General features: G+C 59.3%; 2 protein-coding genes across 4 annotated transcripts in view; both read left to right on the top strand.

Moving 5' to 3' along the window:
* Positions 1–7904, top strand: part of SLMAP (sarcolemma associated protein) — a 39044-nt gene extending 31140 nt beyond the window's left edge. For 2 of the 3 annotated variants that reach the window (XM_032971553.2, XM_032971556.2), the window contains 6 exons: positions 291–460; positions 1046–1196; positions 1508–1607; positions 1927–2026; positions 2273–2407; positions 3102–7904. In XM_032971553.2, coding sequence (XP_032827444.2) covers positions 291–460; positions 1046–1196; positions 1508–1607; positions 1927–2026; positions 2273–2407; positions 3102–3185 — 740 coding nt within the window. In that variant the 3' untranslated portion in view covers positions 3186–7904. The remainder of the gene's footprint in view (positions 1–290; positions 461–1045; positions 1197–1507; positions 1608–1926; positions 2027–2272; positions 2408–3101) is intronic. The other variant, XM_032971555.2, reaches the window with a different exon arrangement.
* A 3454-nt stretch (positions 7905–11358) lies between these two features.
* On the top strand, positions 11359–14875 carry ATP6V1F (ATPase H+ transporting V1 subunit F). Its single transcript, XM_032971634.2, has 2 exons — positions 11359–11598; positions 14208–14875. Exons 1-2 carry the CDS (start codon positions 11441–11443, stop codon positions 14407–14409), a joined length of 360 nt encoding a protein of 119 aa, XP_032827525.1. The 5' UTR covers positions 11359–11440; the 3' UTR covers positions 14410–14875.
* The last annotated feature ends 897 nt before the right edge of the window (positions 14876–15772 follow it).

Genomic DNA, 15772 nt, shown 5'->3' with positions numbered 1-15772 from the left:
CACTGCGCTGTGAACCAGGCGACTCGAGTTCGATTCCCACTCACGGCCAACATCGGTAACAAATATCGGAACTGGTCCTGGGCCTCTCCCGAGGCCAACTCAGCCTTAAATGAGTACCTGGTGCAGTGTGTAAACGTGAGCACTGGGGAGCCAAAGGTGGCCAGGCGTGGTGCTGGCCACCCACCCCCTCGTGCGCCGTGCCGGCCTTCACAGATGCTCGTTAACAGCACTTGCCCCAACAGTCTGTTTAGGCTGTACGGGGGGATTTTTGTCTTTGTGCGGTGATGCAGAGCTCCTGGTGCAGGCGCAGGAGGAGCTGTCGGGGTTGCATACGCAGCAGAAGAGCGAGCGGGAGGAGGCGCAGTCGCGGCTCGCACGTGCGCACAACGACAACGCCGACCTGCAGCGCCGCGTCGAGGCCGCACAGGCCGGGCAGCACGACCAGACGGCCGCCCTGCAGGTACACTCACCCTGCAGGTACACTCACCCTGCAGGTACACTCACCCTGCAGGTACACTCACCCTGCAGGTACACTCACCCTGCAGGTACACTCACCCTGCAGGTACACTCACCCTGCAGGTACACTCACCCTGCAGGTACACTCACCCTGCAGGTACATTCACCCTGCAGGTACACTCACCCTGCAGGTACGCGTACCCTGCAGGTACGCGTACCCTGCAGGTGTGAGCGCCGGCACTATTGCCACCGCCATGAGGACCACCGACACTACCGCAATCACCATCAGGGCCACCATTACCACTACAAACTCCATGAGTATCGCCACAGCACCACCATCATTGCCACCGCCATCACGAGTTCCACCACCACCTCCATCACCACCGCAGCCACGTATCCGTGGAAGGGCTGTCGGCGTGGCTCCATCTCGTTGCGTCCGTCTTCGGTTTAGTTCTCCTCCACGTTGATTCCGATCGCGCGATCAGCATCGCGCAGCGTGATCCGTTGTCGAGGCAATCGGCGATAGTCGAAGTGAGTCGATGGGTCTCTGTGCGAATCTGTGGGTCTCTTTGCGTTTGATATTGAACAGATGGATCTGAGGCGAGCACGGGAGGAGCTGGAGAGGCTGCAGGCCGAGGTCGTGCGACACCGGAACGAGACCGCGGCGCTGCGCCAGCAGGTGGAGGCGCGCACGCTCGCCCTGCAGCAGCAGCACCAGCAGGAGATGGCGCAGCTCAGGGGTGCGAGCGCTTGGCAGCACCATCACCTCCGCAGCACCGCCACCGCCACATCACCACCACCGCCACACCGCCACAACACCACCACCGCATCGCCACCACCGCCACAGCACCACCACCGCATCGCCACCACCACAGCACCGCCACATAACGCCACCTGTCTCAACGTCCCCATCGCAACGCCCCGTGTCGCCGGGTGGCACGGGCGGCTCGGTGGCACCGGCGTCACCGATGCCTCGCTGTGAGGGCGCGACCGGTTGGGTGGGCGCCGCTCTAAGCCTCGTGTGCCGTGTCTGTGCCGCGTCTGTGTGCAGCCGATCTGGCCGGGGCCCAGGAGGAGCACCGGGCGGCCTCGCTCGAGTCCGGCCGCCAGCTCCGCGCGTCTCTCGCCGAACGGGAGGAGGCGCTGCGCAGGTAGCCGGCGCCACCCTCCTCCCCCACGTCAATGCCCCACCTCCCCCTCGCCCTCCCCCCACTTGCCCCCCTTGCCCCCTCCTCGTCACCCTCGTCCTCGCCCTCCTCCATATCCCCCTCGGGCCCCCCGGTTAATACCGCAGTGCGCATCAACCGTAGAATACTACGGCGCGAATACCCCGCGTGCCTTAGTGCCGCGAGGCAGGGCCACTGCCAGAGACGTGTCGCCCGTTCTGTCGAGTTCGCTGCCGAGGGCCCACGGTTGCTGACCAGTGTGCGGTGGTTGTTCGCGGTTCTCCGTTGACGTCCGTGAGCGCAGCGTGGAGGTTCAGCTGGCAGCGCAGCAGCAGCGGGTGCAGAGCGAACTCGAGGTCGAGCTGGGCCAGGCCAAGGATCGCACACAAGCACTGCTCGACCAAGTACGCACGCACGCAAATGCACGCGCGCACCTGTACGCGCACGCACACTCGCCTGAGCACGTGCGTTCAGCAACAGCACCAGAAGTAGCCAAGCACACGACCACCCACTCCGCTCGCCCACTCCCCGCTCACACGCTCGCTCACCCAATCTCTCTCTCACTCGCCCACCTTGTCACCCACCCGCTCGCTCGCTCACCTGCTCCGTCGCCCGCCCACCCACCCACCCACGACCGCTCGGTGTCACAGGTGGAGGAGGTACGGGAGGAGGCCGAATGCTGGCAGCGGAAGTTCGCAGCGGCTCAGCAGCAGAAGGAAGAGCTCAGCAGCCAGATCTCGCACTTCCAGAGCTCCCTGGATGAATCCCGCAAGCGAGCCCAACAGGTGAGGCACGGCGGCTGCATCTGTCAACATTGCAGTTGATTCTGCATTGCGGGGGGGCGGTGGCGCAGCGGTTAGCGCGCTCCGCTACGAACCCGGTGACCTGAGGTCGATTCTCGCTCACGGCCAACACCCGGTGACGATTATCTGAACCGGTCCTCGGCCTCCCCTAGGTTGACTCAGCCTCAAATGAGTACCTCGTGTGGTGTGTAAACATCGCCACTGGGGAGACAAAGGCAGCCGGGCGTGTTGCCTTCCACCCACACTCTCGTGTGCTCCGCAGGCCTTCGTAGGTGCATGCTAACATCACTTGCCCCAAAAGTCTGTTAAGGCTACGTGGGGAATCTTTGTCTTTGTACATGTGTTTAGGGTGCAGGAGTGTTGTGGTCACATATCTGTCAACCCATAAGAGTTTACCCTTATTCTTGTACAGGGAAATTGAGTACAAAACAATGTTTTGTTTATTTGTTTGTGTTTCTCCCTGGGGCTTGATGAATGTTGAGATTTATAAGGGCAACGGGTGACCAACTAGGTCTTAATCGGTCTGTAATAAGGTAGGCAGCACTGATAAGGGGTTGACAGCTGTGTGTGGTCAACGCGTTGCACTCCAAACCGAGGACCTGAGTTGCCACCTTGAGCGATGATGACAAAGAGTGGGCGCTGAGTACGCGCGTGACCTGTTGCCCCCTCTCGTCAGCAGCAGACCTCCTGGGCGAGGATTGTTCCGGTCATGTGCCTGGTGGTCGCCGTGACACTCACCATGCTCTACCGCCCGGAGTAACCGCGCCCCCCGGCGGCATCGACGACCGCCGCCCCCCCCCCCCCCCCCAACTCTCCCGCCCCCCCTATCCCCGGCACGTCCACCCCGCCCCGGCGGTGTTCTCCGCCGGCCACCTCAGCCCCCAAAGTCTGCCCGCGGGCCGCGACCGTGGGCCATCTCCGCCAGGACCACGTCTTATGCAGATTATTTTCCGGGTCGCCGGTAGACGGGAGCCCGGTGGCGCGTGGTTCGTAGCCGCCGCATCAGCCAGGGCCGCGACAAGAGGTATATAAGCCGCGCGCGGAAATAGTTTACCGGGCCACCAACCCGGCTGAAATTAAGCCTCTGGCGCAAGAGGCAAACGCTCCGTCGACCTCCGGGTGACGTCAGGGGCAGCAGCGTGATTTTTCTACGTTGATGCCGGCCCCCCGTGGAGTCTTGACGCTCTTTGCAGGCAGTTCCCTCGGGATCCGTGGGGGCAGCCGTCCGGCCGGGGAGCTGCGCAAGAAACCCGCGGGGGGAGGAGTCCCTTCTTCAATCCCCCTGGTTGGGAGAGTAAAGCGCACCCCAAAATGGGTCCCGGGGTCTATGAAGTTACACACACACACATACTAACACACACGCTGACACAACAACAACAACAACAACAACAGCTGCCATTCGCCACTAAGTGGCGGCGATGTCACCCACGGAATTTGTGCCAGGCCAGATGCACTCTTGAGGCTCCGTGAAGTGTCGAAGCCTCGTTGGCGAGAGGTCACGGGACAGACCCAGATGCCACGGGTTGACTGAGGCGACTGGCAGATGCACCACCAGTGCTCCCTATTGTGCCAACTTTTGCTGCATTTTAGCCGTCCGGCTCTCCGCTCGTTGTTGTGAGCGTCGCCCCTCTGGCCATCGTTCTTGTTGGAGGGCAACTGCCTCCCAACTGCCCAGCAGCATCCTTCACGAGTCCCCTCCATACACTGTAACACGTTGACACACGCGCACACAAATGCTCGCACCTTCTGGATTATACTACGCACCCCCAACTTTTGTTTTAATATACAGTGGTAGGGGGGGGAGTTCGTCCCTATAATCTGGTGGCTATGATATATTTGCACCTTGTTATTGTAAATGCATTGGGGTACCCCTTGTCTTCTATATCTGTAAGTACCATATTCTCTGGGTTATAAGAGACTCCGTAAAGTAAGACTCACCCCCCAACCTGGGGTTCTTCTGTACGCGGTAATGGTTTTAAGGAGAATACAGTACTCGTGTTCCCTGCACTGGTCGACACGTGGCAGCAGCGCTCCGATTGGTTCTTAGGGTTAGCGTTTGGAAATGCCACACATACCAGATACCACACCTGCTCACCAGATACTCACCAGTCACTCGGCACTCCCGTCACCAGACACCTATGACTGGCACACAGACAACAACAACAACTACTACTACTAATTAGCAGTGACGTCACCACAGCGCTTTTGCCAGGCTGGGTGCACCTTTCCGGCCAGACTACAGCAACGCATACACCCTGGCACACACTACACAGGTACGTGCAACTGCATGCGCATAGCGCATACAGAGGCCCACACGGACGACACTCGCAGCTACAGCCACAGCTGGCGTACACCACGACGTGAGGCTGCCTGTACACGGGACACGGACAGACGCGCACGCACGCACGGCCGCTGCGCCGTCACGCGCGGCCCCGGTCCGCCGGTTAACAAAGAATCGATGCTGTAAATAACGTCGTGACAAGTCGCGTTTGGCTGCGGAGAGCGGCGTTCAGCGTTGCTTAGGCGGGAGGGACGTTCTTACCCAACTTTGTTTTTGCACATCCTGATGAAAGGCAAAACACTACAGAGGCAGCGCAGACCGGCGGCCGCTCCTCCCGCGGACCCCGCTCCCGTCACGCGGCCGTCGGGCGGGGGGGACGCGTGCGCGGCGGCGCCCACCCTTCGCCGTGGCGACCGGTCCCCCGTTTCCGGCGTCCAGGACCCGGCGCTGCACCAAACCCGCACGCCGCCTCCGCCGACCGAACATCCCCGGCGGCCCGCGTCGTTCTCAGGCCGCGTTCGCCCTGCGCCCACCGCCCCCGGCCCCGCGCCGTCCGTGTTGAGGTCTGCCGCCGGCTGTGGGTGCCGGTGCCGGCGTCCGGCTCCGCGTGGGATTGACGTTCCGCTTGAGGGTAGCGTTCCATCGGGTTTGGAGTTCCACCAGGGCTGGCGTTCCACCAAGTCGACCCTGGCCGTTGTTGGTTTCTAGCTCGGCCGAACCCCCGGCTAATCCCACCGTCGGGACCTCGTACGGAGACGGTACTCGTGCGGTTGTTGTCAACGCCGGCATCCACTGGTGGCGGCGCTATTAGCGGCGACGGTGGCGACGCTGCGGGGAGGAACGCATGGGCGGGGGGAATGCGGGCGAGCGGGGTTCGGGCGACGCGCACGGCTGCCGTCTGCTCTCGCCCACTGCTGTTGGCGCTTTGCGCTCGGGAGTTTTTGTGAATGGTGCCGTTTGTAAATATTCCACGGGCTGGGATGGGGGCGGGGGGGGGGGTCGCTTCCAATTCTTGACAATTGCAGAACACGCGGGATTATAAATATTTGTACATTTTAAGAAAAGAATTATACGGAGGGGGCGGCACGAAGCCGCGTGAAAACGGCCGTGAGCTTCAGGAGCGCGCCGGGCAGCTGCTGTGCAGGCGGCGTTGTGCCGCGCACGGCCCTAGGTGAGGTGTGGCGGTGGACGCGAGAGGCGCGTCGCGGTGGCGGAGAGACAGTCGGCAGGTGTCAAAACCGCACTCTTTCAGAAGGTCCCTTGGTCGTTTATGGGATTCCACAGAGCCTTGGTGGGGGGGGGGGCGGAGGGGGGGAGTGTGTGGAGACGCCGAGCGGGGCGAACGGCGATGGAGGGGTTACGCCCCGGATGGCGATCGGCTCGCCAGGCTTCTCGCTGCGGATGGGGGGAGGCCACAAAAACGGCCGGGTGCGGTGGCTGGGGGTGCCTGCGGTCGAGGGTTGGTGGATCACGTAGAGATTTGTAAAGCCGTCTTAACCCCCAAGTGCTGCGAGGTGGCCAGCAGATGGGGGGGGGTGGGGGGTAAAGTGTTTCCACAATTACGGCCGCAAGTCTTCGTCGCGGCTCGGGCTCGCGGAAACCCTGGAGCGTGGCGGGGACGGTGACTCGGAGCCGGCTCAAGTGACTCGCACGGCTCGGCGCCGGCTCCGTCGAGCCAGAGCCGAGCCGCGACCAAGCGCGCAGGGCCTTGGGAGTCCGCTAAATCAAGGAAGTACCTGGCTAGCGGTGGCGATGTGAACCGGGGGGCGGGGGTTTGGGGGGCACTGCTGCCATGGTGACGCAGATCAGGCGGGGCGCTGTTGTAAGACACTAGTTTAAGGTGCAGCTGGGGGAGATGTTTAACACTAGAGCTCGCGGTGGGGGGGGGGTGGGCGGGCGGGTCGCGCCCGACCGCTGCTGGCCGTTGGGGCGATGAGAGACGCGCGGGGCAACGGGTGCGATGCCACGGACTAGCGGGTTAGACGGAGACACTGGGACGCAGCGGCTGACCGCGTGCGTGCGGGGCGACTGAAACGCACAGGTTGACCGCGAGATTATCCGCTTCGCGCGCGCGTTGACCCGCGCGCGTTGACCCGTGTGCGTTGACCCGTGTGCGTTGACCGCGAGCCGGCGGTGTTCGCCAAAGGTGCGCGGGCTCAATCGGCTTGTGCTCCTCTTGGCCCACATCGCTTTGGGAGAAATCCGTCGGCCGCGACACCCACCGTGACGGCCGCGGCATCTGCCTGCGAGTCCCCAGCATGCTCCTCGCCCAGACGCCTGCTGCTGTAGCCACGGGCTGGCCGCGCGGTGCGCAACCGCGCCCGTCGCCTCACTCACGACCTCTCCCGAGGTCACTCTCGGCGTCCATGCGCGTGCGTGAACGTGCGGGGAGCGGCACGTTCGCGCACGTGGTTAGCGCGCTTCGCCCCTAAATGCACAAACCCGGGTTACACAAGCGGTCCTGTGCCATCCCTAGGTTGACTCAGTCTGACATGATACCTGGTGCCCTGCGTAAATCATCCGCGCTGGGGAGACAAAGTCGGTCGGGTGTGGAGCTAGCCACACACCACTCCATTGAGTGCCGTGCCAACCTAAATAGGTGCTCGCTAACAGCGCTCTCGAGTCGGTAGGGACTGTCTTAGTAGACACGTGCGAACGCATAGGTATATAACTACGCGCGTGTGTGTATTGTATACACACGCGAGACATTGTGTTATGGGTACCCGCAATGAAACCCCCGTAACAAGTTCATTATCCCAACAAAAGTGTCAGTGATGCCACCACAGGTGCGAGTGACACACCTGGGTTGGATTCCCCCACCTCCCCGCTCGTGTTTGGGTTTTTGAACTCTTGACCCCCCCCCCCAAACCTCCCCGTGGATCAGTCTGCTGGCCGTCGCGCGTGTAAATACTGCGTTTGGAAATATTTGTCTCACAGCTGTGCGAGTGGCGGCGGCGGCGACCTCTCTCCTTTTTGTAAAGTTAAATGGTTGAAAAGAACTATTTTGTAAACAGTACCGTGGGTTATAAACAGAAGTTTTAAAGGAAGAAAATTTAAAAAAAAGTTTGAAAAATAAATGAATTAATGAATGAATAGAGAACTCTTAAGAGAATCGTATTTCCTGTTTGGGTGGGGTGATATTGCACTAACAACGGCTCCGGGTGTGCATGTGGAATAAACGCTCAAGATGCTTCCTCACCCCGTGCCGCTCTCTCTCTCCCAGAGGTCACGATTGGTGACGGAATTTCTAGATATGGAAACATTCGCGTGTTGGTCAGCGTGGTGGTGTCCGACGTTTAGCGCCGGGAGCTTCGTCGGGACATTTACAGATTTCTTACGGGAACTTCAGCTCTTCTGAAAGAGCTACCGGCACGCGGAGCGAAACGTCGGACGTCACGCTGACCAACGCGCGGTGGGAGCCGTGAGCACGCGGGAGGGGATCCACCGCAGAGCCCCGCGATTATCCACCAACAAGGCGGAGGCGGCGTTCATGTAACGAGTCGAATGGCCGCGACGGTGACTGCCCCGCCAGAGCCTCCCCTAGGTCGACTCGGCCTCAAATGAGTCCATGGTGCGGTGTGTTAAACATCACCGGGGAGACGAAGGCAGTCGGGCGTGGTGCTGGCCACCCAACCACTCTCGTGTGCCGCGCCTGCCTTCCTAAGTACTCGCTAACAGCTCTTGCCCCAACAGTCTGTTTCAGGCTGCACCAGGTGGGGGGGGGAGGAGGATCTTTGTCTCGCCCCGCCAGAGGTCAACGCGACCACTGTGTGACGAGACGGATTGACCCGGTGCGAAATGAAGACGCAGCCCGAGGTTGACGAGCGACCCCCTCCTGTTCAGAGAGCGCGGAGCGGTGTGCCACTGCGGTTAGCGCAGCGCGCTTTTGAGCCCCCCACGAACTCGGGAATTCGATATCGGAACGGGTCCCCTGGATTCCCTCCTCGCCCGCCACTACCAAGGTGGTAGGCAAGGGAGATGCCGGCCACGGTGGCCCCCCAGGCCCGGGCCGGTGCGAGCCGGCTGCTTGCTGCTGCTGCTGCTGTTGTTTGTGGGCACAAGCACGGGAAGGGAGCCGGAACGGCCACGGAGGGCGGAGTCGACCGGTTTGAACTCCGCTCGGGCTGCCAGAGGTCGCCGCATTGCGCACGCGATCGAAGCGGTGGGTTGCTGCGATTAATAACACGAATTCCAGCGTCAGGGGGGGTCACAGTGTGGTGCAAAGGTGCGCGCGTGTGTGTACGCGTGTGTGTACGTGTGTGTATGTGCACGTGTGTACGTGTGTGTGTGTGTGTGGGGAGCGGTAGTGTAGCGGTTAGCGCGCTGCGCTATGAAGCTGGCGACCCGGGTTAGATTCCCGCTCACGAACAACACCAGTGACGATTATCTGAACCGGTCCCGGGCCTCCCCTAGGTCGACTCAGCATCAAATGAGTACCTGGGGCGGTGTATAAACACCGCCACTAGGGAGACAAATGCGGCCGGGCGTGGTGCTGTCCACCCACCCCCTCGTGTGCCGTGCCGGCCTTCATAGGTGCTCGCTCACAGCACTTGCCCCGACAGTCACAGGCCATACGGGGGATCTTTGTCTTGGTGTGAGACTGACTGCCCAGTCATCTCGGTCAATCAACCCACGGCACCTGGGCCTGTCCCGTGACCTGCCAGCCGCGAGGCTTCGACACTTCACGTGGCCTCAAGGTGCACCAAGCCTGGCACAAGTTGCCGCGGTGAATGGCAGCTGTCTGTCTACATTTATTGGACACGGCATTCTCTTCGGTCTAATACGAAGCAAGTTTAACACGTCGGCTATAATGAGCCAAGAATGTCTGTGTGTCCCGCGCGTGACGTCACTCCACATGCCGCACCCCCCCCCCTCATTAATATTCATGAGCGGATGGATTTTTACACTCACGCAGAAGGTCGAGCGGAAATATTTTTTTCCGCAAATTCGCTTTAAGTTTGACGTTTCTTTATTGAAAGTGAATCTAATAAATAATTCTACGCAGCGACAAAGTGGATTTGGTGTCTTTATTAATTTCTTCAGCACTTGAGACAAAAGGTAAGTCTAATTTATGCTTCTACATTATGGCAAAAATAGACATTTCTCGGTGGTTTTCCAGATAGTGTATCGATTTACAATTTATTTCAACACCAGTGACCAAAAGCGTAAGAGAATAAAGGATCAGAGCAGTGAATTTCAACAAATTGATGGCCACTTATCTACTGCGCTACAGTGACATGCAGTGAAGTGTTTTATGACGTAGTTTCGTACAATATTCCCTGCCATTGAATTTACACAAGATACAATTATATACTCTGCTCAATTCTTTCGTAAATATTACAGCTTCCGTCCTAGGATGGGCACAGAAGCGAGTTTACTACTACTACTACAAGAGCCAATCATGTCTTTGTGTCCCGCGCGTGACGTCACCACGTCGGCCAGTGCACCTAAAAATATATTCTTATCTTTAAGAATATATTTTCACCATGAAAGAAATACATCGTGGATATTTCATCCATATATTGTCTTGCTGAAGTGCGTAATAGTGGAACCTTATGGCAGTATCCCCGGGGTACCATAGAACCCCGGCTCTCGCATAATGTCCCCGTGATGGTCGGCGATGCGGCGATCGACTCATCTCGACGAGCTGTACTCACGATGCACTATTCAGAGTTGAATTTTTCGAAAACGGATTTTTTTTTTTAAATGCTAATGTTTGGCGTTTCTACATCGCGGAGTGTGGCACCGATGTCGGATTTATCGGTTACCCCAGTCGCGGAGTGAAGTAACACCCCTGGAACAGAAAATAGTGTCCCGGAAATAACATTTTTAATTGCCTCGGCCCATGTTGTATTATTTGGTCACCCCGGGGTACCGCCATCAGGATCAGTTCCATCGTGACACCTTGCGGGAGGGAGGGGGCGGGAGGGAGGGAGGGGGCGGGAGGGAGGGAGGGGGCGGGAGGGAGGGAGGGGGCGGGAGGGAGGGAGGGGGCGGGAGGGAGGGAGGGGGCGGGAGGGAGGGAGGGGGCGGGAGGGAGGGAGGGGGCGGGAGGGAGGGAGGGGGCGGGAGGGGGCGGGAGGGAGGGAGGGGGCGGGAGGGAGGGAGGGGGCGGGAGGGAGGGAGGGGGCGGGAGGGAGGGAGGGGGCGGGAGGGAGGGAGGGAGCGGGAGGGGGCGGGAGGGAGGGGGCGGGAGGGAGGGAGGGAGGGGGCGGGAGGGAGGGAGGGGGCGGGAGGGAGGGGGCGGGAGGGAGGGAGGGAGGGGGCGGGAGGGAGGGAGGGAGGGGGCGGGAGGGAGGGAGGGGGCGGGAGGGAGGGAGGAGGGAGGAGGGAGGGAGGAGGGAGGGAGGAGGGGGCGGGAGGGAGGAGGGGGCGGGAGGGAGGGAGGACGGGGCTGGAGGGAGGAGGGACGGGGCTGGAGGGAGGAGGGACGGGGCTGGAGGGAGGAGGGACGGGGCTGGAGGGAGGAAGGACGGGGCTGGAGGGAGGAGGGGACGGGGCTGGAGGGAGGAGGGACGGGGCTGGAGGGAGGAGGGACGGGGCTGGAGGGAGGAGGGACGGGGCTGGAGGGAGGAGGGACGGGGCTGGAGGGAGGAGGGACGGGGCTGGAGGGAGGAGCGGCGAGGAGGAGGAGGGAGGGGGCGGGGTCACGTGTCACCCGGCTTGCCCGTGTCACGTGACTCTCCGTCTCACTCGCTCTGCTCGCCGTGGTAGAGAAGAAGGACTGAGATTCGATGGCGGGCCGGGGCAAGCTGATCGCTGTGATCGGGGACCAGGACACCTGCACGGGCTTCCTGCTGGGCGGCGTGGGAGAGCTCAACAAGAACCGCAAGCCAAACTTCCTGGTGGTGGAGAAGGAGACGAGCGTCACGGAGATCGAGGAGACGTTCAAGTGAGGAGGAGGAGGGGGGTGTAGGCCGAATGATTGTTTGGGTTTGTGAAGGAAGACGCACGGGGTGGGGGGTAACGCTACTAAAAATCATTATCTGTATGGGTTGATAAGCACGGTTGGCTACGTACGGTGCGAAAGAAGTTCAACCTACGTACGTACGTGTATTGTACGTACAGTGTATTGTAGGTACGCACCGCGTTCAAACAATGCTCCACGTCTTCATTTGAAGCCTTCGTGACTGCAGGAATCCATACTCTCTGGTTCTAATCGGTAAAGTCACGTAGGTAGAAATAATAGATCAGTATTTGTGTACGTAGTGATCTATTATTATTTTTCTACGTGACTTTTACCGAGAGAGTATGATGTTCCACGTTGCAAAGAGAATAGCGGGTGTGGTGGTGGTGGTGTGCGGGGTGGTGGTGGTGTGGTGGTGGTGTGCGGGGTGGTGGTGGTGTGGTAGTGGTGGTGTGGTGGTGGTGTGCGGGGTGGTGGTGGTGTGGTGGTGGTGTGGTGGTGGTGGTGTGCGGGGTGAGTGACTCGCCGCCTCTCGGATAGATTCTCTGCCGGCGTCCCGTGCGCCCGGGGCCCCGCGCGAGACGCCGGTGGCTCGCGGCCTAACATTGGGGGGGGGGTCCCCACCATCATCATCATCCCCACCACCATCATCACGTTAAGATGTTTTCTTGGTCGTGATTCAAGAGCCGCATGGCTCACACGGCTCTGTACCTAATACATGGAGCTGAACTGAACCTCGGCGCGGCCTGGGCGATGTTCTCCGCCTGGGCGACGGCGGCGGCGGCGGCGGCGGTCAAATCCACGGCCGCCGCGGCCAAGTCCTCGGCACGGGAATCGTCATCATCGTCGTCGGCGTCATCATCGTCAATATCATCATCATCGTCGTCGTCTTCGTCGTCGGCATCATCGTCGTCATCGTCGGCGTCATCATCGTCAATATCATCATCATTGTCGTCGTCATCGTCAATATCATCGTCGGCGTCATCGTCAATATCGTCGTCGGCATCATCGTCGGCATCATCAGCGTCAATATCATCATCATCGTCGGTGGTGGCGTAATAAAATGCCCGATGCCTTCTCGCTCGAGAGAGAATCTCCGTTTCGTGGCCGTGGCGGTGAATACTCGACGTCTCTTGTGTGTTTGTGTACTCTGTGTTTGTGTACTCGTCTGTGTGTTTGTGTACTCGTCTGTGTGTTTGTGTACTCGTCTGTGTGTTTGTGTACTCGTCTCTGTGTTTGTGTACTCGTCTCTGTGTTTGTCTACTCGTCTATGTGTGTTTGTGTATGCGTCTACTGCTGGATGACTACGTCCACCTGGCCGTTTCGGTCAATTGAGGCTGTTTGGCCATACTTCACCACGCTGGTCACCGCGGATTTGGGGAGGCTGGAGTGGGGAGACTTGGAACCGATTCTCATTTCGCCACTGACATCAGCCGTGGCCCGGAATCTTAACTCTTCTTAACAAACACTTTTTTTTTACGAACACATTTTTTTTCTATCAACAATTGCCACGGCATCACTGGTCCCCGCCAAAGAAATGTCGACTTTCCACCGCCGGCTTAGTATGGGCTGCAACGGTCCGAGTCGGGAGACGTCGCTACGATCTGAATGTGCCCCCCCGTTTTGTGGTTGTATCCCCGTTTGCGTACCACGTGATGGGAGAGAGAGGCCCCCTTTTCATCCAGCAGTGGCTTGACCATGGCGGGCGATGGCTGTGCAGGGTGTTGCGTGTCTCTTGTTGTGTCATTACTGCAGGCGCCTGTCAGCCCGGCACTCAATCCTGGCCATAACCCACATAACCATCCTGGTTTTAGTGGTTAGCCAGTGGGTATTGTCTTGTACGAGTCGTTGTGTTGAGGTGTGTGTGTGTGCGGAGGGAGCGGTAGTGTAGTGGTTAACGCATTGTACTATGAACCCAGGCTCCCCAGTTCGACTCCTGCCCACGGCCATCATCAGTGTTCATTTAACATCTTAACCTGTCCAATCCCTGTCCTGTGTTGGCTCAGTCTTAAACGAGTTCCTGCGTTAAACATCAACACTGCAGACCGAAGTGGCGGGCACGTGGTGCTGTGCCAGCCGGAACAGGTGCTCGCTAACAGCACTTGCTCAGAGGTCAGAGCGGTTGAGCTGGCACCGCTGAGACGCTGGGTTCGGATCAGGGTTCTCAAGTGGAGTGAGCGAGTCGAGAGGTCTCCCCAAGTGACCACAACAAACACACCTTGACCACAACAAACACACCTTGTTCAGTTGGGTTCTTCTCTGCGCCGTGGCTAAATCCACCTGCGATGCTTGGGTTTCGGTTTGTCCGTCAAGCGGCGAACATTGCTCGGATGTGGATGGGTGGAAAAGATGCCCCCTTGAAGTGTGAAGCACAGGTCACCTGAAGCGGATCCCAGAAGTTTCTTGGTGCTGTGCCACCTCTGTGGGCGGGTGGGTTTGCCCTGCCGTGCTAAAGTTTTTATCGGGTGCTTCGTCCCGTAATGCTGATGGCACGGTCCGGGTAACGTTGGGCGAGGCGGTTGGAGGGAGGGGGGATGGTAAACGTGAAATGTAACCTTCACTCGGGTGCTTTGTTTCTCTTCGTCCCGCGACAGGAGCTTCCTCATTCGGGACGACATCGCCATCATCCTCATCAACCAGTTCATCGCCGAGATGATCCGCCACGTGGTGGACGCTCACAACCGCTCCATCCCAGCCGTGCTGGAGATCCCCTCCAAGGAGCACCCCTACGACGCCACCAAGGACTCGGTGCTGCGCCGTGCACGCGGGATGTACAGCGCGGACGACGCGCGGTAGTGAGCTCGCCCGCTCCACCGCACGCTCTGCTCGACCACCCGCTCGCCCGTTTTAACCGCTCGCCCACTTGCTCGTCTGCTCACGCACTCGCTCATCTGCCTGCACACCCACTCGCCCACTTGCTCGTCCGCTCGCTCATCCACTTGCACACCCACTCGCTCGCTCGCTCGCTCAACCCCTCGCTAATCCATTCGTCCGCTAACCAGTGCCACGGCGTCAACCCACACCCAGTATCTGTCGCTATATTGCTGAAGTGTCACCCACTTACTGAGTCATCATCATCTTCAGCCACGGTCAATCCACTGCTGGATGAAGGCTTCCCCCAAACTCGTCGCCATCTCGCGCGACCCTGCGATGTGTTAATCCACCCAGCTGCACCCTCTCGGGCACGCTTCAGCGTCCCTCGGCTGCCGCCCGTGGCGACCTTCGGTCGTCGTCCCTCGTAGCCGCGACCCTGCCCATGCCCACTCCTCTTAACAGTCACGGTGATGTGTTTAGCCAGCGTGTTATCTCTTGTCTTCTCAGTGTAACTACTTAACTTGTTAATTTTTGTTTAATGGCTTCGAAGTTGTGATTTTTTTTTTGCTGTCCCAAATCTAAAGTAATCTGTGAGTAACGATTGCACGTGCAAGTCATTTGGATCGGTGCGATTCGGAGTTGCGGTTTGATCGGAGAACTCGTTTATTTCACATCATGGTCAATGTAGCAACCTCAACGTCTCGCTGCCGTGGCTGCCACGGCTTCACCTCTGCCGCAGTATAAACAAAACCGCCTGTGGTTTGCTTTCAGCTGTCTTGTGTGGGAGCTGTGCTGTGTGACTGCCGTGTTCGGATGTCTGCACCCGGTTGCCGTGAGCCGCTCCACTCGAGTTAGAACTGGAGCTGCCGACTCGGCACCGCGTCGCCATTTGTTATAATTTCTTAAACTCGACTTGGGCAGGAGTTAGGGGCCGCAGCCAGAATATTCCGGCCCGGTGTCACTCCGCCCTGACAACAACTCGGCAGTGATCCTATGTCGACAAACGTTGCGACTCAAAGTGGGTGGCTTGTCGGTTGGCCACAAACGTTAGCCTTTACACTTTTAATTTCACGATCACACGTTTAAGCGTAAACATCCTGCGTTTTAATACATTATAAAACAATTAACACTCAGTATTTAATGTTGTCAGCAACGCGGTCCTGACCTTTGCTCTCAAGTAGCTAAAGGTCAAAGTGCAGCCCTGCGATTGCTCAAGCTGGCAGGAGGCCTCCACTCGGGCAGCACTCGTGATGCCTTCCACCCGCAAGGGCTTCTGGGAAAGCCCCGCCCAACGCGCGCGGTCACCCGAGTCACTTGGCAAGTCAGGGGAACGCCACTTTCACCC

This window comes from Petromyzon marinus, chromosome 46 (assembly GCF_048934315.1).
Source record: "Petromyzon marinus isolate PM22_M1 ecotype Great Lakes invasive population chromosome 46, UKy_Petmar_22M1.pri1.0, whole genome shotgun sequence".
NCBI lineage: Eukaryota > Metazoa > Chordata > Hyperoartia > Petromyzontiformes > Petromyzontidae > Petromyzon > Petromyzon marinus.
This window is presented reverse-complemented; position numbering and strand designations above follow the sequence as displayed.